This window comes from Dermacentor andersoni, chromosome 3 (assembly GCF_023375885.2).
Source record: "Dermacentor andersoni chromosome 3, qqDerAnde1_hic_scaffold, whole genome shotgun sequence".
NCBI lineage: Eukaryota > Metazoa > Arthropoda > Arachnida > Ixodida > Ixodidae > Dermacentor > Dermacentor andersoni.
This window is the reverse complement of record NC_092816.1, coordinates 3,510,706-3,538,655: the sequence shown is the minus strand read 5'-3', so window position 1 is coordinate 3,538,655 and position 27,950 is coordinate 3,510,706. Positions and strand designations below refer to the sequence as shown.

At 47.0% G+C, this 27,950-nt stretch overlaps 4 protein-coding genes across 5 annotated transcripts in view; all 4 read right to left on the bottom strand.

The window, feature by feature from the left end:
• The window catches only part of Alg3 (Alg3, alpha-1,3- mannosyltransferase), a 156,135-nt gene that overhangs the window by 65,753 nt on the left and 62,432 nt on the right, over positions 1 to 27,950 (bottom strand). The window lies entirely within an intron of this gene.
• LOC129382166 (uncharacterized) lies at positions 507 to 2,399 on the bottom strand. The gene has a single exon (XM_055065669.2). It carries the CDS (start codon positions 1,792 to 1,794, stop codon positions 652 to 654), a length of 1,143 nt encoding a protein of 380 aa, XP_054921644.1. The 5' UTR covers positions 1,795 to 2,399; the 3' UTR covers positions 507 to 651.
• Positions 13,971 to 17,608, bottom strand: LOC126520614 (uncharacterized). Its single transcript, XM_050169411.3, has one exon. The coding sequence runs from the start codon at positions 16,307 to 16,309 to the stop codon at positions 15,035 to 15,037; it is 1,275 nt and encodes a 424-aa protein (XP_050025368.3). The 5' UTR covers positions 16,310 to 17,608; the 3' UTR covers positions 13,971 to 15,034.
• Positions 18,271 to 22,648, bottom strand: LOC140216258 (uncharacterized). The gene is made up of 2 exons (XM_072286656.1): positions 22,635 to 22,648; positions 18,271 to 19,654 (listed from the first exon to the last, which is right to left on the bottom strand). Exons 1-2 carry the CDS (start codon positions 22,646 to 22,648, stop codon positions 18,904 to 18,906), a joined length of 765 nt encoding a protein of 254 aa, XP_072142757.1. The 3' UTR covers positions 18,271 to 18,903.

The window sequence follows — 27,950 nt, the reverse complement described above, 5'->3', positions numbered from 1 at the left end:
ATTCTTTTCTTCTTTCATAGAGAGCTAAGTGATGTTCTTGAAAAAGAACACCACATCACACCGACAGTGCTGATGAAGCCTGGAGGAACAATTGAGAAAGACAGCAGGTGCAGTTGCCCCATTTTGACAGAAGTTTAGTTATCCCCCTTAATCCTGCACATTGTTTTTCAGCATGTCTCCCGGCGCTGATGACGGCACTGACATGGAGCCAGAATTGTCAACGGGCAAACCCCTGACAAGGCCTGCATCAGCTGCAGGTGTGAATGCACACCCTAAGGGTGCCTTGCGAAGAAAAAAGGACAGCACATCGCTGAATGCCCTCTTAAGAGAATTTAAGGAGGCGAAGGAAGAGCGGGCCGAACGCTTTGATAGGAAAATGGCTTTGTTAGAGCGGCTGGTTACAGCTGTGGAGAAAGTTGCCACAACGGCTCCTGAATAAAAATTTTCAAAAAAGAAAACGTGTGTGTGTGTTGTGTATTATCACCACGCAACACAAGACAACCATACAAAGTAGCCTGGGGCTTGCAGGCCCCAAACGTCTCGATTCTTTATCTTTCACAAACATTGTCTCAGAAAGTATATTTGCAGCATTACAGAGTGAAGCAAAACTTATCTGCATAAGTACTGCTAGCGGCACAAGGATATGCAATTTTAGCACTGCTTTTCGGCAATTGCCTTTCGCAGGCACTCACTGTAGCCTGCCACACTGCAGTCAACAACATTGCCACTGTCCTCATCGTTTCCGACTTCCTCCAAATCCGGGAGTTCCTGCAGATCTTCGAAGAAATCTCGCTCCTCATTGCATAAGTTGTGCAGGACGCATGCGCCCATGATTATAAGGCAGCACTGCTTGATGCTGGCTGCGTCCACCAAGTACAGCCTGCGAAATCGCTGCTTGAGTATACCGAATGTCACCTCAATGGCAACTCGCTGCTGGGAATGGCACTTGTTATATTTCCTTTTCCAGGAGGGGAAGCTCCGCTGCGTATCCTTGTAAGGCGTCATAAGCCATGGTAGCAATGGATAGGCTGAATCCCCCAAGATGTAACCATTGCTGCATTTGGTTGCTGCAGCTTCAAAAAAGGGGCCTTCGCGGAGCACCCTGGCGTCGTGCGCCGGGCCGGGAAATCCAATGAGCACATCTATGAACCTATTCTCATGGTTGCATATGCCTTGCAGGATCAAAGAAGGAAACTTTTTTCGGTTGAAGTACGAGTGCGGGGATTCGGTCGGGGTGTTTATCTTTATGTGGCTTCCGTCCACGCAGCCAATTGTGTTTCGTGGCCCCTTCCCAGCGCTCTTGATTAAGAAGCCACCCTTGCTACGTTCTTGCTGTTGCTGGTCCGGCCACGCGATCACTTCTTCACTCATGCTATGTAAAAGGTTGAGCACCCTCTCAATGCAAGCGTGCACAGATGACTCTGTAACATCAAATCTGTCTGCAATTGAGTACATGCTGCACTGGCTCCCAAGATAGCTCAAAACGATGAGACACGTTTTTTCGGCACTGATTCGCGCGCGCCCTCCACGAGCTTCTGGGAAGAACGGTGACGCTTGATAGCGGTCTGCAAGACAGTTAAAGGTCTCGCGTGACAGTCGGAAGAGCCGCTTAAACTCAAACTCAAAATAGCTGCCAACGACGTCTTCATGGTATTGTGGAATACGATTTCGGTCTTTCCTCACCAGCTTTACGGCCAACATTACGACCAAGTCATCGAACTCCTCATCATCACTGTCCGAGTCCACAAGGTCCATGCCTACTTGAACGACAGTTGAGAGTGTGGCACAGTTCATCGTCGTCGTTCAGTGCAGCAGCGATGCTCACACACAACACACACACACCAGACCTGACCAATTTTTTCTACAACCGCAAACAGCGCAACGCAAATAGCACAAGTCACATACAAATTCACCAGCGCGTAAACAACGGGCGACACGACGCAGAAGGCCTGCACAACACCTGCACCTTGGCATTCGTTTCTCCGGGGCGCTAGTGTCGCGCTGCAGCTGCACCACTGAACTGGCGCTGCAAAAGTGCGGAACTCGCCGTGAACCGCCGTGAACCACCGTGAACTAGGTTCAAGTGGTGCAGCTGAATCGAACAGACCCTCAGACTACAAGAATATGACGTCACGGTAATATACAAGTCCGGAAGAAAACACTCCGACGCCGACTGCTTATCACGTGCCCCCATCGATCCCCCGCCGCAAGACGACGAGGACGACGACGCCTTCCTTGGAATAATAAGCGCGGAAAACTTCGCTAAACAGCAGCGAGCAGACCCGGAGTTAAAAGGCCTCGTCGAATACTTGGAAGGGAACACCGACGTTGTCCCTAGGGCATTTAAGCGCGGGTTGTCTTCGTTCACGCTACAAAACAACCTGCTCGTGAAGAAGAACTTCTCACCAGTCCGCGCCAGCTACCTTCTTGTTGTACCGTCAGCGCTGCGTCCAGAAGTACTGCACGCCCTACACGACGACCCAACCGCTGGGCACCTCGGATTCTCCCGGACGCTGTCGAGGATACAGGAAAGGTATTACTGGCCGCGTCTGACCGCCGACGTCGCCCGTTACGTCAAGACATGCCGAGACTGTCAGCGGCGCAAGACACCACCGACAAGGCCAGCAGGGTTACTACAGCCGATCGAACCTCCTCGTCGACCATTCCAGCAGATTGGGATGGATTTGTTGGGGCCGTTTCCGACGTCAACATCCGGGAATAAGTGGATCGTCGTGGCGACGGACTATCTCACCCGCTTTGCTGAAACTAAAGCTCTACCGAAAGGCAGCGCAGCCGAAGTGGCGAAATTTTTCGTCGAGAACATCCTGCTGCGACATGGTGCCCCAGAAATCCTCATCACCGACAGAGGAACGGCTTTTACAGCAGAGCTCACCCAAGCCATTCTGCAGTACAGCCAGACAAGTCACAGGAGGACAACTGCCTACCATCCGCAGACGAATGGTCTCACGGAGCGCCTGAACAAGACCCTCGCCGACATGCTAGCAATGTACGTCGACGTCGAACACAAGACCTGGGATGCCGTCCTGCCGTACGTAACATTCGCTTACAACACGGCGGTGCAAGAAACAACACAGATCACGCCGTTTAAGCTGGTTTACGGCAGGAATCCGACGACGACGCTCGACGCCATGCTGCCGCACGTCACTGACGAGGAAAATCTTGACGTCGCTAGCTATCTCCAGCGCGCCGAAGAAGCCCGACAGCTCGCCCGCCTGCGAATCAAGAACAAGCAGAGGACCGACAGCCGACACTACAACCTCCGACGACGCTTTGTCGAGTACCAGCCCGGTGACCGTGTTTGGGTTTGGACCCCTATACGCCGACGAGGACTGAGCGAGAAGCTCTTGCGTCGCTATTTCGGACCGTACAAGATCATCCGACGTATTGGCGCACTGGACTATGAGGTCGTGCCAGACGGCATTTCGCTGTCACAGCGACGCCGCTCACGACCTGAAATTGTCCACGTTGTGCGACTCAAGCCGTACCACCAGCGTTGACGAACTTCGCGACTTCGCGTAACTGACCTTTGGACTTGCATTCTTTTCGTTGTTTTGTTAATTATGTTTAATAAGTGTCCTTTTGTGTTTCGCTCTTATATTTGTAGCATCGGGACGATGTTTTTTTAAGAGGGGGGTATTGACACGTGTACTTATATTTATCGGGCGACCACGTTTCGCCGTCTAACAAATCTTATCGCACAGCGCGGGACGCGCTTGCATGTATCCGAAGTTTCTGGAAAGTTATCGATGCTTCTACCCGGCTATCTGTTGTCGCCGAACGTTGTGTTATCTGATTTCATCGTGTAACGCGAATGGTGTAGAACTTTGTGGAAGGTACGCGGGTCCGAACGATTAGTCTGGAACATTCGACGACTGCTCTATAAAAGCCGACGCGCTTGACTCGCTGATCAGATTTTCGACGATCGCCGAGCGTGTTCGCCGCTATCGTTGTGCTATAAGTGTAGCCTGTTCTGTGGGCAGAGGTTCGCCCAATAAAAGTTAGTTTTGTCGCTCACAGTATTGCTACTGTGTTATTCAACGTCACCACCACGTGACAATATTTAGGGTTCATTGAGTATTAAGACCGATTAGTCTACCATAATCCTCCTAATGCACATTAATCCACCCTTATCCTTTTTCGTGCACTTTAATCCACCCTAATCCACTATAATCGTCCTTAATGCACCTCAACGCACCTTCATCCACTTTTATCCAACCTCCCTTATGCACCTTAATCCACCTTCATCACGCTAATGCACCTTTATTGACTTTAATCCTCCTTAATACACCCGAATTCATCTTAATCCAATCACTAATCAATCATTACTTTGCTAATCATTAATCATCTCTTATACGCAGCTGCACATGCTTTGGTTCGCTTCCCACCTTCCTTCCGTCAGGTGATATTTTCTGTAGCTCACAACGGGACCTTGAAACAGAGGTCTAAGGCTTTCGCTTAATAAGCCACACACAAAGGGATGTGTCATAATCAATACTAGATCAGATGCACAAAGTAAAGCATCTGATCATGCGGCAGAAAAATTATCTGGAGTACAGAACTCGCCTCAAAGCTCCCTTTACATCGGTATACCCCGTTCATACGGCTTTAAGAAAGACCAACCTCCTCGTAAATGTTGCCTCCAGCATTATCGATGCTGTTATTAGCATTTCTCAAAATTTTCAACCCCACTGGGGCGCGCAACTGGCCCAAAATAACACGCCTCCATAGAATCCTGCGGCCCGTCCGCGGGAGCCCAGGAGGAAAAGCGCGCCGTGCGCAGCCGGCGGGCGAGGAAAATCGAGGAGGAAAGCGCCGTGAGGAGGAGAGTGTCGCTACTTTCAAATTATTAAGGGGTTTTAATGCGCGTCAGCCACAGTCGCTCCGAAAGAGAGAGAAAGAAAAGCGACAAGCAAAGTCGCGCGGTTGGCGCGGTGGCGCCCGTCCCGCACTCGGTCTCGGTCTCTCTCTTGCGCTATAACCACGGTGTAAGAATAATTTAGGTGCTGACACTCGCCGCTCCCCGTAGAGAGAACGCGCGGGCAGATTGTGTTCGCAGATGACCTTGAATCGGCGGTAGTTTTCGCCGCAAGGGTACAGATGGCGCTGTAGTATGGGAGCCCAGGAAGAAAACTACAAATAAATTTAACACCAGGATCAGGTACATAAACATGCAAGGCGGTAGAAAGAGAGCGAGGTGGTTAGAAATAGAACAGCAGTTAAAGGACGAAGAAGTAGGTGTATACGCGCTATGCGAAACACACCTCAGGGATCTAGAAGACCCACCGCTTATTGAAGGCTACGTCTGGGAAGGGAGCAATAGGACAACAACGGAGAGGAAGGGAGGAGGAGTAGGTATGCTCATACACCAAGGAACAAATTGGCAAAGAATAAAGTTAACTTGCAAAGAACATGTCTGGGTATCAGGTACAATTGCCGGTAAAAAGGCATGGCTAGGAGTAGTTTATTTAGGGACAGGGGACAAATACAGGCAAGAGAACAAAGATCTAGTGAAGTGTCTCGATGACGATATAAAGCAGTTTGGAGAAGGTGCCGATATTTGTCTGCTGGGTGACATGAATGGCCACATCGAGGATCTGGATGGATACACAGATTGTAATGGGAAGTTGATGCTAGACTTGTGTGAACGACACAACCTAGTTATAGTAAATAGAGAAACTAAGTGTGAGGGACAAATCACGTGGGAGTCCCGTAACAGACAAACGACCATTGACTACTGCTTAATGTCGCAGGGATTGTATAGCAAGCTAGCAATAATGGAAATAGACGAAGAGGGGAAGTACAGCCTCGGAAGTGATCATAAGCGTATTAGTCTACAGTTGGGAGCCTTACTCAAAAGAGAAATACAGGGAAGCCAAAAAGAGTACGCAAAATTAAATGACGCGCAAATAGCGCAAATAGCGGCTGGCATAGAGGAAGCAATAATGAAACATCCCATGGAAAGGTGGGATTATAATCAGTTAGAACTACTCATTAGTACAAAAATAAAAGAGGTAAAAGGAGTAAACCGCTGGAGAGGAAAGGGGAAGCCACGAAGTTGGTGGAATAAGGAAATTAGAGAGGCCATCGAACAACGACGGTGGGCATCTCGGGAACACAGAGAAGCAAAGAGGGCGCAGTTATCTGAAGAGGAAATAGGCCAAAAATGGGAATATTATCGACAAAAGAAACAACAAGTGCAGGTCCTCGTCCAGGCTAAAATAAAGCAGTCCTCTGATCGCTGGCTGGCTGAAGCTCGCGATGCAACTAAAGGGGGGTCAAGAAAATTCTGGAACCATATAAGCTGGCTGGGTAAAGCTAATCACAGAAAAGAGGAACAGATTCACGATGCCGAAGGAAATTGTTTAGAGGGAGATGACGCTGTGAACTACATTGGTTCAGTTATAGCAGAGTCATTTAGGAAAGACGATAGGGTAATCGCCCCAAGTGAGGGAGCAACACAGAATAGCATAATAGAAAACAGCTTAGAATTGACCAATCTTAACTGGAAAAAGGCGGAGGCAAATGTTCCAAAATGCACGTCCGCGGGGATAGACGAAATTCCAATCAAGTTAATTAATGAACTTGGCCCAAGAAGCAAGGAAACGCTGATAAAAGCATTGGAGGCAGTCATAACAAATAAGCAAATTCCGCACAGCTGGAAACAGAGTAAAATGAATTTGATTTATAAAGGAAAAGGTGATAAGAAGAACATAAAATCTTTCCGACCAATTACGATAACATCAGTTTTATATAGGCTGGCGATGCAGGCGGTGAAATTAAAAATGCAGTCATGGGTAGAAAGTAATAGAATACTTGGAGAACTTCAGAACGGGTTCAGAAGTGGTAGGCGCTTAGATGATAGCCTGTTCGTGCTTACCCAGTGCATAGAAATAGCTAAGGCGGAAAATAGACCTCTGTATTTAGCCTTCCTGGACATAAGTGGTGCATACGACAATGTGAACAGGGAACTCATGTGGAACATATTAAAAGCTGAAGGTATCGGTAATGAGGTAATTGATTTTCTACAGGAACTATATCGAGAAAATAATGTTGAAATAACATGGGAAGGAATCAAGAGTACGACAACTGTCGAGGTTCACAAAGGATTAAGGCAAGGTTGTCCTCTATCACCGCTGCTGTTCATGCTTTATATGATAAGCATGGAAAGAAGGTTACAACGAAGCAATCTAGGGTATAATCTGTCGTACAGATTAGGCGAAAAGGTTGTTGACCAACGACTACCGGGTTTAATGTATGCGGACGATATTGTACTGTTCGCAGATAGCCAGGAAGATTTGCAAACTCTGGTTAATTACTGTGGGGACGAAGGAGACAGTTTAGGTTTCAGTTTTAGTGCAGCAAAGTCCGGTGGGATGTTTTTCAACGATACAACTGATCAGGAGCTTACAATACAAGGCCACGAAATACCCCGAGTGGCCGAATACAAGTATCTCGGGGTTTGGATAAACAAAGGGCAGATGTACACGGAAAAGCACGAACAGTCTCTAATAGCAAAAGGGCGAAGAGATGCCGGGATAATGAAACATAAGGCATTGTGGGGTTACAACAGGTATGAGGTACTGAGAGGCATTTGGAAGGGAGTAATGGTGCCGGGGCTTACTTTCGGGAATGCGGTCCTGTGTTTAAGGGCAGAGGTTCAGTCGAGACTAGAGGTAAATCAGAGAGCTGTGGGAAGGTTAGCACTAGGTGCCCACGGGAAAACCACAAACGAAGCAGTACAGGGAGATATGGGCTGGGCGTCATTCGAAGCACGGGAAGCTCAGAGTAAAATCCTATACGAAAAACGTCTGAGGAAATTGGATGATAACAGGTGGGCAGCTAAGGTGTTTAAATACCTATACAGAAAGAGCGTTGACTCACAATGGCGGAAAAGAACTAGAAAGCTAACCAGTAAGTATGCCAGACACGAGGACGAAAAAGGACAGAGCATTAAACGACAGGTTAAAAATGCGGAAGGTAAAAATTGGATAAATTCAATGGGAAATAAGCATAGTGTAGAACTATATCGAAACTGGAAACAGCAGATCAGGAAGGAAGCGTTTTATGATAACTCAAGAGGCAGTGCCCTACTCTTTGAAGCTAGATCAGGATGTCTTAGAACGCGGAGCTATAAAAAGAAATTTAACGAAGAAGAAGACACATGTACTGTGTGTGGTAAATATGTAGAAACAATGGAACACCTCATACTAAAATGTGATGGTATCAACCCCGATGTCGATGCGGCCACAGTCACCCTTCCTGAGGCCCTAGGGTTCAGAGATAATGATAGTCATGTAAATAAAGGTGCGGTGGAAATTAGCAAAAGGCGATTGGAGGATTGGTGGCTCAAAAGCAGAGAGGTGACATAAGGTTAAAAGGGTAGGAAGACGTATTTATAGAAAATCTAGAATTTCAATAACACACAACACAGATAAAAATAAAAGGCAAAATAAAAATCTGAGCATGGTGGCAACTGCCATCGCCCCGTTTCAAAGGGGACGCTCCTACCTTCCATCCATCCATCCAGGGGCCCGCGCTGCCCGCTCGGGTGCGTTCAGAAATTTTCACGCCACGCGCGGGGTGAATACACGTGGTATAGGTGCAGAAGTGTACTTGCTGAAACTCGTGTGTGTGTGTGTGTGTGAAGGCTTCTCCGGATTCTCGAAAAGTGTTTGGTTGTGCCTGTCAGTCCTGTGAGTGCATTGTTCGGCTGATTGGTATTCTGCTGGGATTCACTCAACGTATACCACGCCGCGTCATGTGACGCCGAGTGCAATTAGTTGCGCTCAGGCTTGCTGCGCTTCAAAATGGGCAAGAAGTGCTTTGTACCGAATTGCAAGTCGGGGTATCGGACATGCACGGAGCGTGTGTCGCTTTTCAAGGCTCCGCGTGAACCCGAACGTTTAGAAAAGTGGCGACGGGCGATTCCGAGAGCAGACAGAGTTTTGCAGCCTACCGACCACGTGTGCGCGAAGCACTTCCCGAATGAAGTGATCTCTGCAACATATCACGCGGAATACAAGGGGAACGTCCTTCTGCACGCACAAAAAAAGCCGGTGCTCTCACCCGACGCTGTGCCTAGCATTTTCCCGAATTGCCCAGGATACTTGACTGTGCAGCAAAAAACGAGAAAACCTCCGCGGAAACGGCAGGCTCTGCCGCCGACTTCTCAGAAGCCTAAGAAGCAAGGACAGCCAGAAGCGTCGAATGCTTCTGAAGAGCTACACCTGGCCGTTGAAAATACACCAAGTTTATTGCTGGTTGACACAACGAGTTCAAAATATTCTGATGCCGAATCAACAGACGCGCCTTGTAAGAGGCCACGCTTGGATTTCAGCAGCGTCGCGCCCCCTCCACGTGAAGAAAAGGATCCTTTTCAACACGATACTGACACATTGAGTGGCACATGCACTGCCGACGCACCTAGTCACACAGCTGAAAAGGTAATTTCCTGTTTTAAATTCAGGTGGCATTCCTCCAGCCGCTTCACCTAAGCTCACTAGGCGCAACAAATCATGATATTGTTCTACAATACCTACTGAGCGGAAATTATCGTAAATACGATACGGTTGCTGCAGCCGTGTTTTCTTCCCTTCAGTATATTTATTTGATTATAATTAATTAGCCAGGATCTCATTGGACATCTAAGAGCACAGTGTGCTAGTAATCGCATAAGCTTTGCTCACTATTAGGTGCCATCCGGAAAGTGCACATTCATTTATTTAATTTCAGCGCCGTTCAGGCGTTAAAGAAGAGGTTGGTAACAGGAAAATTTTAGATTAATAAGAAATAATAAAATAGTAAGAAACATATAACACCGACTTGTTAAGAGAAGTAATGACATAATATAGATGACGTAAACGAAACTTTGGCTTAGTTCGGACGGCAGAAACATTCCTAATTCTATCATTTCTTTTCATTCAGCAACAAGTTTCTTCCTCATCTCAAAAAACTACGGAGCAAGAGAGAAGTCATGGACCAACGCAAGAGCAGCGACCCACCGAGTCCCTGTTCCTCCAGGACGGAGGACAGCAAATGACAATTTCCGCTCTGTCAGGCTGTGCTTCCAGCCTTAAACTCCCAAGTGAAGCCTGGGCAGTCCAAGTTTCTGACAGATTTGGGGTTAAATCTGTTGTTTTCAGTGAGCTAGAATTGCCGAAAGAGAGTAACCAGGCGCCTTTTCATAGAAAAGTACTAGAAGTAACCACATCACATAATGACTCCTTGTCAGTGAAATGTTTTGTTTATGGCCGTTTTGTTAACGTACAGACCATAAGTTCTGGTTTGCCCATGAATTCCCTAGCTGATATAGAGTGTGCAGTACGGGTCTTTCATGAAATGCATGTGTGTGCAGGTGGTCCCAGTGGTGAAATGTACAATAATATACGCCCCGAGTGCGCATATATTGACAAATGTGGAACCTGGCGGCACAACCGTTGCCTACTAGTGACAGAGAGTACAAGTTGCAATGCATGTGCTAAGTTAAAAGATGTACTTCGTATTCATGCTGCACGAAAGAAAAAGAATTCTCAACTGAAACACATTCGCATTCCGGCCAGTCCATCGAAAAAAACACGCATTGAAATGTTGCGGCGCGCCAGGATTGCCTGCTACAAGTCAAAAGTGCGGCTTCAAAAACAAAAACATAATCTTGAACAAGAATTGGCTAACTGCAAATCAAAACTACTAGAAATCAGTAATGAAACACTCGAACGCCTTTCCAGAGAAGCAAACCTTCCTGAAGCGCAAAAGCTGGTGTTGAAAGAGTGTGTAGCTGCAGGCAAAGCTCGCTCAAAAAACGGTAGAAGATACTCAGATGACTGGATCTTGCTCTGCCTTCTCCTCCATATTAGGTCACCTGGAGGATACAGATTCTTGATGGAGAGTGAAATTCTCGCCTTGCCTTCAGTACGAACAATACACCGCTACATCTCATTGGTGGGCTTTAAAACAGGCTTTGATAGTAAGTTCTTCATAGCCTTAAAAAAGAAACTTGAAAAGAAAGATGACTTCAAGCGGCACGGTATTATCATCTTTGATGAGATGCAAGTCCGTAAAAGTAAGGCTGTCAACTCAAAGACAATGACCTACGTCGGTCTGGCATCAGAGACGGAAAACAGTACCGAGCTTGCAGACCATGCTCTTGTTTTTATGTTCTGCCCTTTTGGTGAAAGTTATGCTCAGCCAATAGGTGTTTTTGCAGCAAAAGGTGCCACGAGGGGTACTATTCTTGCACAGTTGCTCCTTCAGGCAATTTTACTTATGGAGGAAGCTGGAGCAAAAATTCATGGGTTTGTTTGTGATGGAGCTTCGACAAACAGGACTATGTGGCGAACACTGGGTATAAGTTGGTCACTAGAAGCCTGCCGGAACTCCTTCACACATCCAAGCGACCCCACACGAAAAGTTTTTGCATTTTCTGATGCTCCACACCTCTTTAAATGCATCAGGAACCGTCTTTTGCAACAAAGGTACCTGAAAAAGGAGGGACGTTGGATTAGGTGGGAGGACTATGCAGCAGTTTATAAAGAAGACCAAGCGAATGTTGGAGCTTTGAAGGTGTGTCCAAAAATAACACATTCCCACATTTATCCAAGCAACTGTGAAAAGATGCGGGTAAAGCTTGCCACGCAAGTGTTCAGTCGCTCGATGGCAGCAGGTATTGAATTTTACAGAAACCGTGGTGTGCGCAGTCTGGGAGACACTGAAGCCACGCAAGAATTCACATTGTTTCTTAATAATCTTTTCGATGCCTTGAACCGGCGGTTTCCTCATGAAGGTGTCACAAAGCAGGGCTCTGACCTAGGCATTCTGTCACGTGGGGTAGAATGGTTGGATAACTGGGAAAAAGAGCTGCAGAGTGGAAATATCACGAAAGATATGTTCCTGACAAAAAGCACTTCTGAAGGGCTCCGAGTTACCTTGAGATCAACTAAAGAGCTTTGTGAGGTTCTTTTGCATCAGTACGAGTTCAGATACGTTCTTACAAATAAAATGAATCAAGATTGAGATCGAAAGATTCTTTGGCAAGATAAGACTTGCTGGAAGCCAGAATGACCATCCTTCAATGCCAACATTTATGCAACTGTACAATACAATGTCCATTTACAGCCTTCTGAGGCCTCCCAAGTTTGGCAATTGCTGCGTGGTCGATGAGAAGCCATTACTAGACGCATCAGACTTCAGAGCCCTGATCGAACTAGGCAGTGCAAGCAACTCTTCGCCTGGCTTCATTGATCAGCTAAAAGAAAAGCTTGATAAACTGATTCTTGTTGAGGACTGGGAATGTGAGGATGTTATCACAGTAAACGGAAAGGATACAGCGCAAGTCGTTGACTGCATACTTTACTATGTGGTTGGATTCTTGAGCCGAAAGTTGATGAAAGCCACCACGTGCGATTGTTGCCGGTCTGCTTTTACCATTCCGCAAAACAGCTCTGCTGAAGCATCCCTGACCAACACAAAGAGCAGGGGTGGACTGTTGCACCCCAACGCGAATCTCTTTGAGCTGTTGAGAGTAGCTGAGGAGCACTTTGCAAAAAATGCCGACAGTCAGTCTGTATACTGGGAAACGGTGGAGCATGTGCTTGACACAAAGACCTTGACTTTTCCATGTGCTCAGCACAAAGAAGAGGTCATTGCACAAATTCTGCACTATTTCTTAACCATGAGAATGAGGCAGCACTGCAAAGCTGCAACCATGAACTTGAAAAAACAAGCTCAAGAGAAAAAAAAGCTTGCGAAACTTTGTTCATCCTGAATCGTGTTGCCAAGTTTACAGAATGTACTAATTTTGTTAGATTTTTTGTGAATGTATGTATTAAACAGTTTGTGCCATGCAATGTATAGTTTTGTAACAGAATAAATTATATGTTCAGCCCCCCTTTCAGCATGCCATTCCTAATATTCTACACAAATGTAAGAGCACTGTACACACCACCAGACCTACTTCAGGTCGGACATTTTTTTTTCTAATATAAGAGCGCGCATTGTTCTCTTGAAATGACAGAGTAGAATAGAAAAATTATGCCCATTCATGGGCAACTAGCGCAAGATATACTGCTTTGAGAGTTGCGATGGATTTAGCCGTGTGACATGCCCTTCATCAAGCTGTACTGCACACGGCTTGCAGTACTGGCGCAAAGTATAACCGCCATCGCCTTAACACTGAGCAGAAGCCTGCGTAGGGGTCGCGTGTCGAGCGAAGTTTGTAACCAAGTACATGTGTAAGCTAGAGGTGCAATGGTTCAAGGTGCTTTGAGGACGTTTATTTTGTAAAGAGGAAGATGAGCAGCGGCGGCAGCCGCACCGCCAGCGCACAGCGCGAGATTGCTGGGTTGACGACCGAAGCTCGGAACGGCATTTTGGCTAGCTGTCCTTACGCTATTTCCCCGAAAATCCGGCTACAATTTATTTATTTTTGCTTTAATTAGCTAACATTGGCGGGCGCAACTAGAAAATACGATTGATACACTGGCTTCAACGTATGCTAGATACCAGATCTATAATAAAAACGTCGTCGAGAAATCAGTTGCACATTCATTTAGATAATCAGTCTTGTTACTGCAGAATCCCGGTGTATTCATGCCTGTGCATACTTTTCTATATACCCCGATATCGAGCTCGACAAACGAGCAACGCTTAGCATCGATAACCTACGCAGCGCAAATCCGAGAGCCTCCACCTACTAGCGCCACCTGTCGCCGGGAAACGGAAACAGCGCCGGCGGCGAACACAACCAGGACGGTGCGCCGGCCGCAGTGTCAACACCTAAATTATTCTTACACCGTGGCTATAACAGCTATGATAGCAGGCTGACGCCACCGAAGCAGCGTGCAACCAATGGTACAACCAATTGCAATGCCTCTTGCCAATTGGTACAACCCAGTTCGAAGATGGTGCCGACAAAGCGCAAAGCTGTGTCGCTTGACACGAAGATGGATATTTTGCAGGATCTTTGCCACGGCTTCAAGGTGAGCGCCCTCGTGAAGAAGTATGAGCTCGCCCAGTCGACGATATCAACCATCCTGAAAACCGGGAGCACCGCAATTGTGAAGGCACGAGCTATCAGCGGCCATGCCGATCAGCGGAAAAGGGTTAGAGACACTTTGTACGCCGATGTTGAAGAGGCGCTTTACCAGGGGTTTATCACAACCCGCGCGCATAGTGAGCCTATTAGTGGGCCAATACTTGCCACCAAAGCGAAAAACTTCGCTTTTCTTCTGGGACGCCCAAATTTTGAGCCTGGGGGAGGCTGGATTCAGCGCTTTAAAGAGCGGCACGGAATCGTTTACAAAAACGTGGTAGGGGAAGCGGCGTCTTTGGACACACAGGCAAAGCAGCAGTGGCTGCAGACAAAGCTGCCGGCGTGCTGGAGCGCTACGCGGAGAAGGACATATATAATTGCGACAAAACTGCTCTGTTTTTTCAAATGTTCCCGTCGAAAACTCGCGCTCTTAAAGGAGATCGATGCCCCGGTGGGAAGCACTCGAAACTTAGGGCAGCTGCGTTTACATGAATGCGACACTGTCGCATCGCATGGCATTTCTATCGCATCACATTCATGTAAACAGCAGTAATGCGCTAGGAAGGTGCATCGCATTAATGCGCCAGGCGAGGGTAGATTTACGGGCGCGAGCCAACTCTTGCGGACCATGTAAACGCAGGATCGTCGCATTAGGAATTATGGGAAGGAATTAGCCACCAACATGGCGGCGGTCCCGGCTGCCCGCTTCGAATTGAATTTGGCGTTGTTTTTGTAAAATGCACTTCGTTCGCAACGAATGATTGCGTAAACGGCTTTCGCTTAGTCTCAGGCCGCTTCGACGACAGAGTATTATTGATAACCTGGTGGTGTTTTCAAGATCGCTTCTCGTTTCGAACGAGTCGAAGCCTAACGTAAGAAATGGATGGATGGATGATTGAGGCTCAACCCTTTGAATCGGGCGGCGGCGGCGCGCGCCACCTAGCCTTTAATGGTTCTATATGCATGCATACCTATGTATTTACTCCTTTACTTTTGCGTTGATATTATCCACCAATCAGACAGTCTCCGTTTAGTTATTTCTACCTGTTCAAAGTCTATTCTACTTTCACTATCTTTAAAACCTAAAGCTTTGAATAGTTCCCCGTTAGATTCAAATGCAGGGTGAAGTAGATTACAAGCAAGTATCAGGTGTTCAGCCGTTTCCTCCTCCTCTCCACACGCCTCGCACACCAAATCTATCTCCTGGTATCTGGCTCGGTACGTTTTAGTCCGCAGTACACCTGTCCTGGCTTCAAACAACATTGAGCTTCCCTTAGAGTTATAGTAAATATTTTCTTTGGCTATTTCTTGCTTAAACGTCCTGTATGTCTCCAATGCCGATTTGGTTAGCATCTCTGTACTCCACATACCCCTCTCTGTCTCATTAACCATTTTCTTGACAGATGATTCCTTACTTGTCCCCCCGCTACTGCCCAAGTATTTGCTTGTCAATTTTCTAGTTCGCTTCCTCCACCTCGTGTCAACATTCCTCGTGTATAAGTAAGTGAAAACCTTCCTAGCCCACCGAATTTCCCCCATTTTTCTCAATCGCTCCTCAAATACTATCTTGCTACTAGCCGCTCTGCCCTCGAAAGACCATCCCAGATCCCCCTGCACTCCAAGATTTGGTGTCTTGCCATGTGCTCCCAGAGCGAGCCTACCCACACCACGTTGCCTAATTTCCAACTGTTGCCGGGTCTCCGTTCTAATACACAGAACTGCATTGGCAAAAGTCAGGCCTGGTACCATTACCCCCTTCCATATCCCTCGTACTACCTCGTACCTATTGTAGTTCCACAGTGCCCTACTCTTTATAATCGCTGCACTTCTGTTACCTTTAGTCGTTAGATATTTTTCGTACTCTGTCAGATACTCAATGCCATTATTTATCCACACCCCAAGGTACTTGTATTTATTGACTATCTTCAGCGTGGCCTCCTGTATCTTATGCTCGCCGCAAATGTTATCATTAAAAATCATGACTGCTGATTTTTCTTTGCTAAACTTCAAGCCTAATCTGTCTCCTTCTGTACCACATATGTCCATTAATTCCTGCATATCTTCTGCATTGTCAGCCATTAATACAATATCATCCGCGTACATCAGTCCTGGTAATGACTGTTCAATCAATTTTCCTTGTTTGAAAAATGATAGGTTGAAGCCGAGTCCGCTTTGCTGTATTTTGGCCTCTAAACCTTGTAGGTACAGCATAAATATCAGAGGTGACAATGGGCACCCCTGCCTAAGCCCCCGCCGAATCATTACAGGCTCCAAAACCTGCTTTTCCCATTGTATAATCACCCGGTTACCTTTATAGATATCTTTTAAGAAATTGGTTACTCCATCTTGCACTCCTAAAGTTTCCAGAATGCCCCACAAGCCCTTTGAAGTACACAGTCATAGGCTCCCTTGATGTCCAAAAAAGTCAGCCATAAGGGTCTGTGTTCCTTTTCACCTATTTCAATGCACTGTGTTAGCGAGAACAGATTGTCTTCTAGCCTCTTATGCTTCCGGAACCCATTTTGTAGCTCTCCAAGTACCTCCTCGTTCTCTACCCATGCCTGCAGTCTGTCCTTTATAATCTGCATAACCACCCTGTAAACCACTGACGTCACTGTTATAGGCCGGTAGTTACTTATGTCAGCTTAGTCCCCCTTTCCCTTATATATCATTCTCATCCTACTTAGCCTCCACTCGTCAGGTACTTTACCATCCACTAGCATTTTGCTCACCACCTCCCTCAATGCTTTCTTAGATTTCGGGCCCAATTTCTTTATTAACGTAATTGGAATACCATCGGGGCCTGCCAATGTGCTACTTGGTACCCTCTTCTCAGCCCTTTCCCACTCTTTTTGTCCAAGCGAAAGCAGTGGGTTGACCGGGCTATCCCTCTCCGACGTACTGCATGTACATGGCATGTACCATTTCTCTGTTTTGTAAATTTTTCCCTAATCATGGTTCCTATATGCTCCATTGCCTCCTCTCCTTCTAACCAAGGACCTTGAGCTGTTACTATATACCTCTGCTCTAGGCTTGTCCTATTACCCAAGGAGTTCAGATGTTGCCAGAATTTTCTAGCTGCCTGTTGTGGGGATGCGTGACTCTCACGCCTCCCCTGAGATCTAGTTTTCCCGCATAGCTCGTCTCCTGCAGGGCGGCTTCGCCCGTTGCGTGACCTGGCGCCCGCGGCGATCGGAGTGGTTGAAGCGCAGTGCGAGAGATGGCGCTAGTGTTGCGCTGCGGCGGGGTTACTTGGGCGCCGGGAGACAGGCGCTTCGGCTCTTCCCCGGCGGGGCGGCGCACGGCGTGGACGCCCCGCGCGCGCGGCGACCCATGCTTCTGCGAGACCGCCTCGCATGGCCGCCTTCGAACGCACGACCGTTGGCGTGACCAAACACACGAACGACCAGGCGTTGGGATCCAGCATGGGGCGAACATATTCGCTCGCCATCCGGTCACTCGGTGAGTCGGACTTCTAGATTTGTCGCGCACCCATCGGCATGTTTTGTGGATAGCAACTCAGCTAGCTGGCATTGATCTATGAAAGGTGCAATAAATGCCCTTGTGACTGTTTGCACTACTGTGTTGTCGTTCCTTTGTCCCAAGAGTACAGAGGAGAAACCCATATCTCCCACACTGTTTATCATTTTTATTGCTTATTTTTGACAGCCATTGGGACCCTTTTGTCTTGATTTTCTCGTTGATCAAATAGGATGCTCCCCTTTTGCATTTTATGTAGTTTACCCATTTCCTCTCTACTTCTGCTTCAGGTTCTCCCTTACTTTTGGAATACCTGTGTTCCCTGGAGGCTTCCTGACGTTCCTTTATGGCCTTCTTAACCTCTTCATCCCACCAGCTCTTGAGTTTTCGTATCCCTTGCCTTGTTTTCCTGACTCGCGCCTTACCTAGCTCACGCTCAAATAGTCTCATTAACTTTGGGTAAGTCCACTCAGTTTCAGTACCCTCTGATATTTCCTCTTCAATTTGTTTGGCCGCTATTTCCACTTGGTCTTCTGAGTAAAAAATCACATCTGGCGTTTCCTCGCGCGTCGTTCGTGCTTTAGTTTCCCTCTTAAAACTCAACTTGATACGTTTGTGGTCGCTATGTATACTTCTGGAACCCTGTTCATCTATAATCATGGCTCCTAATCTATCGTACATACTATGTGACATTAACGCATAATCTATTGTCGAGTGTCGACCCCCTACCTCTCATGTTATGATCCCGTCACACTTTTCAGTAGAGTTACAGACAACTAAGTTAAGCCTCTCACACATATCCAGCAGCATGTTACCTGTGGAGTCTGTGTACCCATCCATATCTTCAACATGCGCATTCATGTCTCCTAATACAATTACTTCACATCCTTTTCCTAGCTCATTGATGTCCGCTGCTATACAGTCCAACATTTTTTCGTTTTCCTCTTTAGCATTTGATCCTGTCCAAAGGTATACAAAGCCTAGAAGTGTTTTCGCCCCTGCTACTTTTCCTTTTAGCCATAAATGCTCCTTGCATTCCTGTTTGACCCTTTGCCAATTTGTATTTTTATGAATGAGTGCTCCAATTCCCCCACCCTTTCTGCTACCCTGCACTCTGTTGCAGAATTCCCATGCATAATCAGGGTTACAGGGCGGTTGTTCCATGTCCCTAAGATGTGTCTCTACAAACCCATAAACCATTAAGTTCTCCCCTCTTAGTTGTTCTTCGATTTCCTCCCATTTTAGCCTATTTCTGCCACCTTGCATGTTAATGAACCCTATGTCTGACTTAATTTGGCTCTTGCGCTTATTCCTGTCACCTCTCCTACAGTACCGATGTTTGCGTGTTTGTGGCTCCTGCCTCAAATCGTCCACGCCTACACTGCTTCTTTCAGGGCTCTGGGTCCCCCTAAAAAAGCTGTTGCCTGGCGACCCATCCTGCCACCTATCCTTTTGCCAGTGGCACCACTGTAGTGAATGCCATCCTGCACAAAAGGCCGGAAGCCGGTTCCATACACGTCCCTGTTGACCTCCATCATGCTGTACCCGAGCCGTCCGCTCAGACTCCTAATGACCCGATTGGCCTCAACCACCCTCCTTTCTACCTGGTAAGCCTGGCCCTGGACCTCCGGGATAGTGCATATGGTCACATGCACCCTCCCGGAGACCTCTCTAAGCTTACTCAGCCCAGTCTCAATGTGCCTCTCAAGGTCCTGGCTTCTCCCCTTAAGCACGTCATTGAGCCCAGAATGCATAATGACCAAGCTGTCGCTCTCCGTGCTGACCCCAACTACTTCCCGCGCCTTGGTCATTGCTTCCGCCATGCCCTTGCACGCTTGCGCCTCCACCTGTACTCGCCCGTCCGCCTTCACTCTCGCCATCACGTCCTGTTCGGCCCTCCCCACATTGGAGTCCCCTATCACCAGGACCCTTCTACGTGCAAACCATTCGACTGCAGCCTGTGTCCGCTGCCCCTCCCTTTGCGCCCGCTGGCGCCCCTGTGGCTGCAGCGTCGCCTCACTCGGGGCGCATTGTGCAGCTTCACTATAACTATGCCGTTTCACCGGCGGCGAGCTGAGGATGGCTTGCTCTGGCTCCCTGCCTCCCACTTCGCCTGTAGGTTCTACCCTACTTTCCGAGTTTTTGCCAGCACTTTGTTGTCCTGACCCGACCTTCTCCGCTGCCCGCGTCTCCAGCGCGTCGAGCCGCCTTTCCAGTTCGGCGCTCCTTTCTTTTTCTTGCTCAAGGTCGGCCACAGTCCTTACTAACTGCGCGGCCTGGGCCGCCTCCACCTTGACGAAATTGTCAACTTTCGCCTGCAGTGCTACCCGCTTCTCCTGTTCCTCCCTCAGGTCTGCCTTAAGCTCGTCGAACTTAGCCGCCCAATTCCCTTCCAGTTTTTGGACGGCTTCTCTGACGCCCTCGCACGACCTGCACGTGAAGCTAGACCCCTCCGCGTCTGCTAAATTCTGGAACTTAGTTTCGTCGAGGAAGCACCATCGCAGGCACTCGTCGCACTTCACTTGCTCCCCGTCCTTCACGTTCTTCGATTTCATCGCTAGGCCTACGTCCCTAGGCCCAACGAGGAAGTTCGCCAAATCACTCAAGCAAAGCCGACCTCGACCGCTATCCCAAACTAATATAAAGAATTATCACTCCCTACCCCATGTAAGAATCCGAGGAGCTAGCTGAAAGAATTAACTAAGCCTATCAATAGGTCCCTCCTACCAACTAGGCCTAACGGGGGAGCCGCCAGACCTAGACAAAGCCGGTACGTTTGCTACTCTTACCAAGAATTCAAAATTTGCGCCTCTGCTCCATGCAACAGAAAACACTTCAAAACACTAGCTAATAAAGATAGAAAAGTACTTAGCTACGAACGAAGTCGCTGAAGCCTCGACCACAGGAGCGTCCGTACGAACGGCTTACGACACTGATTCTGAAACATTCGAGATGCCAGCGCTACCTATCGCTAGAGTCGGGAAATAGCCGCAACGACGGCATATGGCCTCTGAAATCCGAAGATCTCGCTCGCCAACGAAAGCTGTAAAAAACGTGTGCTGCTTCGCGTACGCTATAAGTTGCGTACGCTAAACTAAAACTGTCTATTTCTCGGCACTCAGCCACCAACGTGCACTTGGCCCACAACCGGAAACCAGTTACACCGGAAGTCGACTGCCCTTCCCTTATACGACACCATGTGGTGCTCATTCTCGCTAGAGTTAATGCGCTACATGTAAACGGCGTCGCATCGCCTTTCCCAAATGCGCTTGGGAATGCGATGCGCCACTGTCGCATTCATGTAAACGCGGCTCGTGTTGCTGTGCGTTAGCATGGACGGGAGCCATCGCCTCAAGCTTTTCATGATTGGGCGATCAAAGAAGCCAACGTGCTTTAAGAATCAGCACGTCCCGGTCTGCTATCGCAGCAATAAGAAGGCGTGGATGACCCGCGACCTTTTCAAAGAATGGCTGTTCAAGTTCGACAGTATAATTGAAGGCCAAGGAAGAAAAGTAGTGTTGCTACTTGACAACTGTAACGCACACAGCGTTAACCTGAAGCTAACATCTGTCGAATTGATGTTTCTGCCTCCGAATACTACGGCAGGCCTGCAGCCGTTGGACGCCGGCGTGATCGCTAACTTTATCGGCGGCGCATGCTGGAGTGGCTAATTTTAGCCATTGACCGCGCAGCTCTTGGCACGTCGGGTCATGCAGACGGCGGGCCCCCTGACCTGAAGATCAGCCTTTTCAAAGCCGTGCGCTTCGTTTATGGCGTATGGTATGAAGTAAAGGAGCAACCATATACAATTGCTTCGAAAAGACTGGCTTTGTGCGTCAGGACGAACTTCCCCAACCCACTGAGACCAACACGGTGGAAGCTGCTGACATAACCGAGCTCAGAGAGCTCGTACCTACTGGTGACACAGGTGGTGCGTCGATGGAGGAGTTTTTGACTGCAGACAGTGCTGCCTCGTTCTGCGTTGAAGTCACCGACGAGGCGATTGCCGAAGGTGTGCTGTCTCAACAGACGGCAAAGTTGTGCGACGGTGGTTACGGCAGCAACGACAGTGACAACGAGATTGACAGTGGCTCCTTGACCCCAACCTCGATGTCCACGCAAAGTGCACTAAGGGTGGGTGAATATCTTAGCTGTGTTACAAGTGTTGGCGTATGAATAAGGTACACTTTTAACGTATCAGTGTAAACGTGGCTACTATCATTGCCGCTCGCGATTTGTAGCGTGCCCATGAGTGCAGGTGAGAAGAACCGAAAGGCGCCTTTTTTTTGTTGTTGTTGACCACAACCATTATAAAGCCTACACATAATAAAGGCAAGTTTGGTTGTACCTCTTTTTGTCATGGAAGTGCGGAAAGTGAGGAAAGTAATGAAATGAGGCATCTACTTAAGAATGTTTGGTGCGTGCAGACCGCTTGGTTTGTCTTGATGAGTCGTTCGCGTAGCATTCGACAGATGGTAAGCGCGATCATTATTAGCTAGACTCGGCACACGACACATCGCTGCGGCAAGTTCGGGGTGCGATCATTACACGGGAAATAAAAAAAAATCGAATTTTGATGACAAAATTCAGGGGTGCGATCATTACGCGAGTGCGAGCATTATGCGAGTAAATACGGTACAATTGCTTCAAAAAGGCGAGCTTTGTGCGTCAAGACGAACTTCCCCAACCCACTGAGACCAACATGGTGGAAGCTGCTGACATAACCGAGCTCGGGGAGCTCGTTCCTACTGGTGACGCAGGTGGTGCGTCGATGGAGGAATTTTTGACTGCAGACAGTGCTGCCTCGTTCTGCGTTGAGATCACCGCCGAGGCGATCGCTGAAGTTGTGCTGTCTCGTCAAACTGCAAAGTTGTGCGACGGTGGCGAAGGCAGCAATGACAGTGACAACGAGATTGACAGTGGCTCCTTGACCCCAACCTCGATGTCCACGCAAAGTGAACTGTCGTCGATCGACTCCTTAATTGATTTTATGTATGCTAAAGGATTGCCACCAGTGTTCGCGCAGCAGCTGGAATCCATGCACACCATGGTTGTGAAGCTGAAGCTGCCGCAAAGCAAGTGCAGAATTCGGACTATTTCGACGCACCTAACCCGTGACATGGTCATTGGCGCTAGAAATAAAGTTTGTTTTTCACAGCCTACTTTCTACATCATCTATTCTTTAGAGCAAGTAGCGAATTCGAGTTTGGAGCTGCGAAGGTATGTTCCGTGTTTTTTGTTTAAAAAAATTTTTTTTTAATAACTGCAGTTCACGTATAGCGATCATCGGTTATGACGATCATATTTTTCGCCTTCCTTGATATCGTTATAAGTGGACTGCACTGTATATAACTTGAGGCAAAGCACAAAAAAACATGAGGACAAGAGAAGGCAACGAAGACAGCGCTACTAACAACTGAATTTTTATTGCACATGGTTACCACATATGTACCATTGTACAACTGGAAGAAACAAGTCACTGTCGTACATAGATTTTTTTCCGGCAAAATCATTCGCCATAGGCCGCTACCGCGATACGAACATGATTTCTTTTTTTGATAGAATTTTTAAAAGGCAACATTCCCGTGAGCTTCTCTGCCTTCTCTCTAGACATTAAAGATTTGTTTTACTCATTACCTCAAAACGAGCTACTTCAATGCATGGAAGGTGCCATTGACAACCACGGCATAGTGGGCTTACAGGATGAAGTCAGCTTAACCGCTAACCAGTTTTTAGAACTGTTAAAGTTTTACTAGTCTTCAATGTTCGCTGTTTAGGATGACTCTACGTTTTTACAGGGAGAAGGCGTATGCATTGCATTAAGCGACCTATTTCTCGCTCATTACAATAGGATTCTGTGCACTAGTCTGAAAAGGATCAGAGGTTGCAAAAGCTTTTAGGTATGTGAATGATTATCTAGTATTTTTACAATGTGACAATGAATGCTTGGCTTCTGCCACGTCTGCTGTTTGTACAGTTTTTTGCGAGTGCCTCCAACCTCTTATTTTGTCATGTGAAGAGCCTGATAACAGTTCCATTACGTTTTTAGATCTTGCGCTTGTTTTTTCAAACAATCATGTGTGTTGGTGCTATGAGCCCCCAGGGAAGAAAGCCGTTCTACCATTTTCGTCAGCACATTCCAAACTAGTTAAGCAGGGCATCATTAATCTTTGTTTTAAAAATGCTTTTCTAAACTCCTGTCATCACCTGGTACACAGAAGCTTTGAAAACCAACTTTCACGCCTAAGCGCAGCTGGCTACTCCTTGCAAAAGCAGTGGCTGGAAGTATGTTAAGGAAACGTGGTCACTCGAATTCCACTGCCCAACAAAGCAGAAGCAGGAAAGTGGTTGTCATGCCGTACTTGCACCAAGCTAGCCATAATATCAAGAAAATTGGGAATCGTGTTGCCGTTGACATCGTCTTTTCAGTCCCTTTAAAATTGTCTGGCTTTTGCGCGAAAGTTAACAATACTACAAAGAGGCAGTAGAGACTGCAGTAAAAAGCACCGAGAAGCGTTTGTTTCGTGCATGGAAGGAGTGGTGTACCATATTCCTTTAGACAAGGGGAAGGAATACATTGGTCAGACGGGAAGGTGTCTCAACGATCGCTTACGGGAACATTTGAACAATGTTAATAATCTGGTAAAGACTAATCATCTAGCCACACACTGCTCACGTTGTGGCTGTAAACCCTTGTTTGACAAATCACAAGCGATATCTAGGAACTGCGATCAAGTCACTAAGGAGATCATCGAGGCATTCGAAATGATCAGAAATAATAACTGTGTAAGTTGCCCATCTCTGTCCCTGTCAAAAAGAAGAAACCATGTCCCTATCGCGGTAGTGGCCTATTGTGAATCATTTTGCTGGAAAGAAATCTATGTGCAACAGTGACTTTATTCTTCCAGTTGTACGACAATATACATGTGTAAACCACATGCAATAAAAATTCTGTTGTTAGTAGCACTGTGTCTTCGTTGCCTTCTCTTGTCCTCGTGTTTTTTTGTGCTCTGCCTCAAGTTATGCAGTACCAACTAGCCCACCAGTCTGTTCTCTTGAACATAATATATAACGGCATTTTTTATTTCTTTTATTTATTTATAGTGGCTGCCAACAGTCTTGCGGCCTTAGCAACAGCTCACTATGTCATATACACCACATTTCTTGCACAATGGAAGGAGAAGAATGCAAGAAATAAAATCACTATTCAAGTGAGTAATAGCACAGCCAACAAGCAAACTGCAATGACAAAGCTGATCATGAATAACACAACTATAAAATCACACAAGTATACATGCAATTTTTCATATGAAGTCAGAGAAAAAGATAATTGTTTGGAAACATATAATCGTATGTTTCCTTCAGTCCCACACAGTGATTTTGACCCACACAGTGATCACCTGTTTGTTATACAAAATTAAACAACAAATCACTAAAGAAGAGTACCTGCATAATACATAGTCGCCTTGAAGTCTCTCTAAAGCAGACAGAGGGACAAAAGTATGCCAGCAGCACATGATATTCAATGGTTTTGTGAAAATTATGCAGAGCCAACGCACATCTTGGAACCTATATGAAACGAAGGTTTTGTTAAGCAGTTAATGAAGTGGTATAAATTTGCTAATTTCATCCTTGAGTCTCTGGCATAATGGAAACTGGTGCGCGGGTATGTGCTCTTGTGTACCAACATAGCATGCAATGTGACAACACTGGTATCCCTCAATTTCCTCTTTATTTTAAATGTACCACTCGCTTCTTGTGGGTATATGCCACAGTATGGAAATCATCATCAACATGCAGCGTGTAAGGTCCGAGGACCCCATTGCCCGATAGGCTGGGCTTCAAGTACAGTGAAGGACAATACACACAAAGAGCCGAGAGCAGCATGCCTGACACCACTGTTTATTCCAGCAAGAAGACAAACAACTCCCGTGCCATGAGCCCTTGTTCGCCACACTTCGTTTTTCCTTCTGCCATGAATGCAGATCCAGAATGGCATTAATCGAGGCCACCACCACCGCCATTTTGATTATCTCACCTTGAACCAGTGCTCTCTCACGCAGATCCACTGGCAGTCGTAACCACCACCGCGGCAATACTAGGCCTAGCTACTTCGACGTTCGCTAGCAAGCTTTTTGCTGTTCCGTGGCCTGTTTTTCATAGAAACAATTCACTGCTGTTAGCAATGGTGCTGGCTCCGCCTTTTTAATCCTCGCCAGTGGCTTTGAAACTTGGAAAGCACGGCACAAGTCAGCTTAGCCTCATTAGAGTAGTGTTACGTGGTGAAGCATACCAAGAGTGAAAAGGGGTAATTGTCATGGGACACAGTATGTTTCCCTTAATTATACACGCATGCACCCATCGTCTCGTATCACAGTACGAGCACTGACATGGCTAATAGGTGTACTGGCAGGTCTTTAGAGCTATTTCGTAAGCGCCTGTGGTAATCTGAGCCCTTGGGGACACTAATTTCTAAAAAAAATTTGATTATAGGGTTTTACGTGACAGGCTTGGAGTGGCGCCTGACACCGGCAAAACGCCGAGAGCAAGTGGGGCTATACTAATCCAGCTACAACCAAATTAGGAAGACCCACTAAGCTTCAACAAGACACTCCCTCACCATAACAGGAATCGGCCTTCCTGGGGCAGTATTCGGCCACTCCCTCCCAAATGACTCATTTGATTACCCAATGGCCCTCAGTCCCCAGCAGCTGTGGAGCACCTGACCAAGGCAGCAGTCAGACCTCTAACGCAGCAGAGGCTGCTAAGAATCTCTAGACCTGGACAGGCCGAAAATGGAAACTTACCCTTGCAACGTTTAACAGCTGAACCCTCTCGAGTGAAGCTAGCCTAGCAGGGCTCTTTGAGGAACTATCAGCCAATATTTAGGATATCATTGGCCTTGGCAAGGTTAGAAGAACTGGTGACGCTTATACAGTGCTGACAAATGGCCACGTCCTCTGCTATAGAGGACTACCAGCTAAACAGCTTGTAGTAGGATACCTAATCCGTAAGGACATAGTGGGCAACATTGACGAATTCTACAGCCTTAATGAGAGGGTAGCAGTAGTCGTAATAAAGCTGAATATGAGGTATAGAATAAAGGTAGTACAAACCAACACTCCAACCTCCAGTCATGATGGTGAAAAAATGGAACAGTTTTATGAAGATGTTGAATTAGCGATGCGAAAAGTGCAAATTCAGTATACTGTAGACATGGGCGACTTTAACGCAAAAGTGGGGAAAAAGCAGGCTGGTGAACAAGCAATTGGCAACTACGGCGTGGATTCTAGGAACACTCGAGGAGTGGTGTTGGTAGAACTCACGGAAAGAAATAAGCTGCGAATAATGAACACCTTCTTCAGGAAGTGTACGACCAAAAAGGGGACTCAGAAAAGCTAACGGTAAAACAAGAAATGAAATTGATTAAATAATTTCTGCTGATCTTAGGTTAGTGCAGGATGTAGAAGCAATAGGTAGGGTAAAGTGCAGTGATCATAGGTTAGTGAGGGCTAGGATTCACCTCAATTTGAAGAGCAAAAGAGCAAAACTGATTAAGAAGAAACAGGCCAAGCTAGACACAGTAAGGATAAAAGCAAACCAATTCCGGCTGGCACTTGCGAACAAATACGCAGCCTTAGAACACAGAGATGAAGATGACATAGAGGCAATGAATGAAACCGTAACTAGGCTGGCTTCAGAAGCAGGAATTGAAGTGGGAGGTAAGGCATCAAGTCAACCAGTAGGGAAGCTCTCCCAAGTAACAAAGAACCTAACAAAGAAAAGACAAAGAATGAAAGTGTCCAACTCAAGAGACCAGATAGAATTCATGACACTGTCAAAACTAATCAACAAGTAGAAAATGAGGGATATTCAAAATTATGACATGAGAAAGACTGAGGATGCAGTAAAAAATGGATGCAGCCTGAAAACAGTGAGAAGGAAACTATGCATCGGACAAACCAAGATGTATGCACTGAAAGATAGGCAGGGTAATATCATCAGCAATCTCAAAAATATTGCCACACGCTAGTAACACTGGAAGCCGAAGATGAAGAAGTGTGTGTAGTAGCTGCTGCAAAAACGAACAGTAAAAAACCGCTTGCTTGAAACTGACTGGTTGCCTTTTCCTCTCACGACAAACTGGTGGAGGTGCTGGGTACGGACATGCCCTATGCCTACTGGTTCTGAACTAGAAGCTACCGACGCAGTATCTCAGGGACAGCAGAAACCCATGGAAGCAGCCGTCGCCTCCAAGGTCTTCCACCGCAATACGCTCCCCTGGCAAGCTCTGCGAGGAAGATGTCAACAACCACAAGCCAAACTAGGGGATCCCAAATGCTGCTGTATCATGCATTGTCAACATGCCTCGCACGCCTGACCCGTTCCACGGCGACGCCTTTGAGGATGTCACAGACTGGTT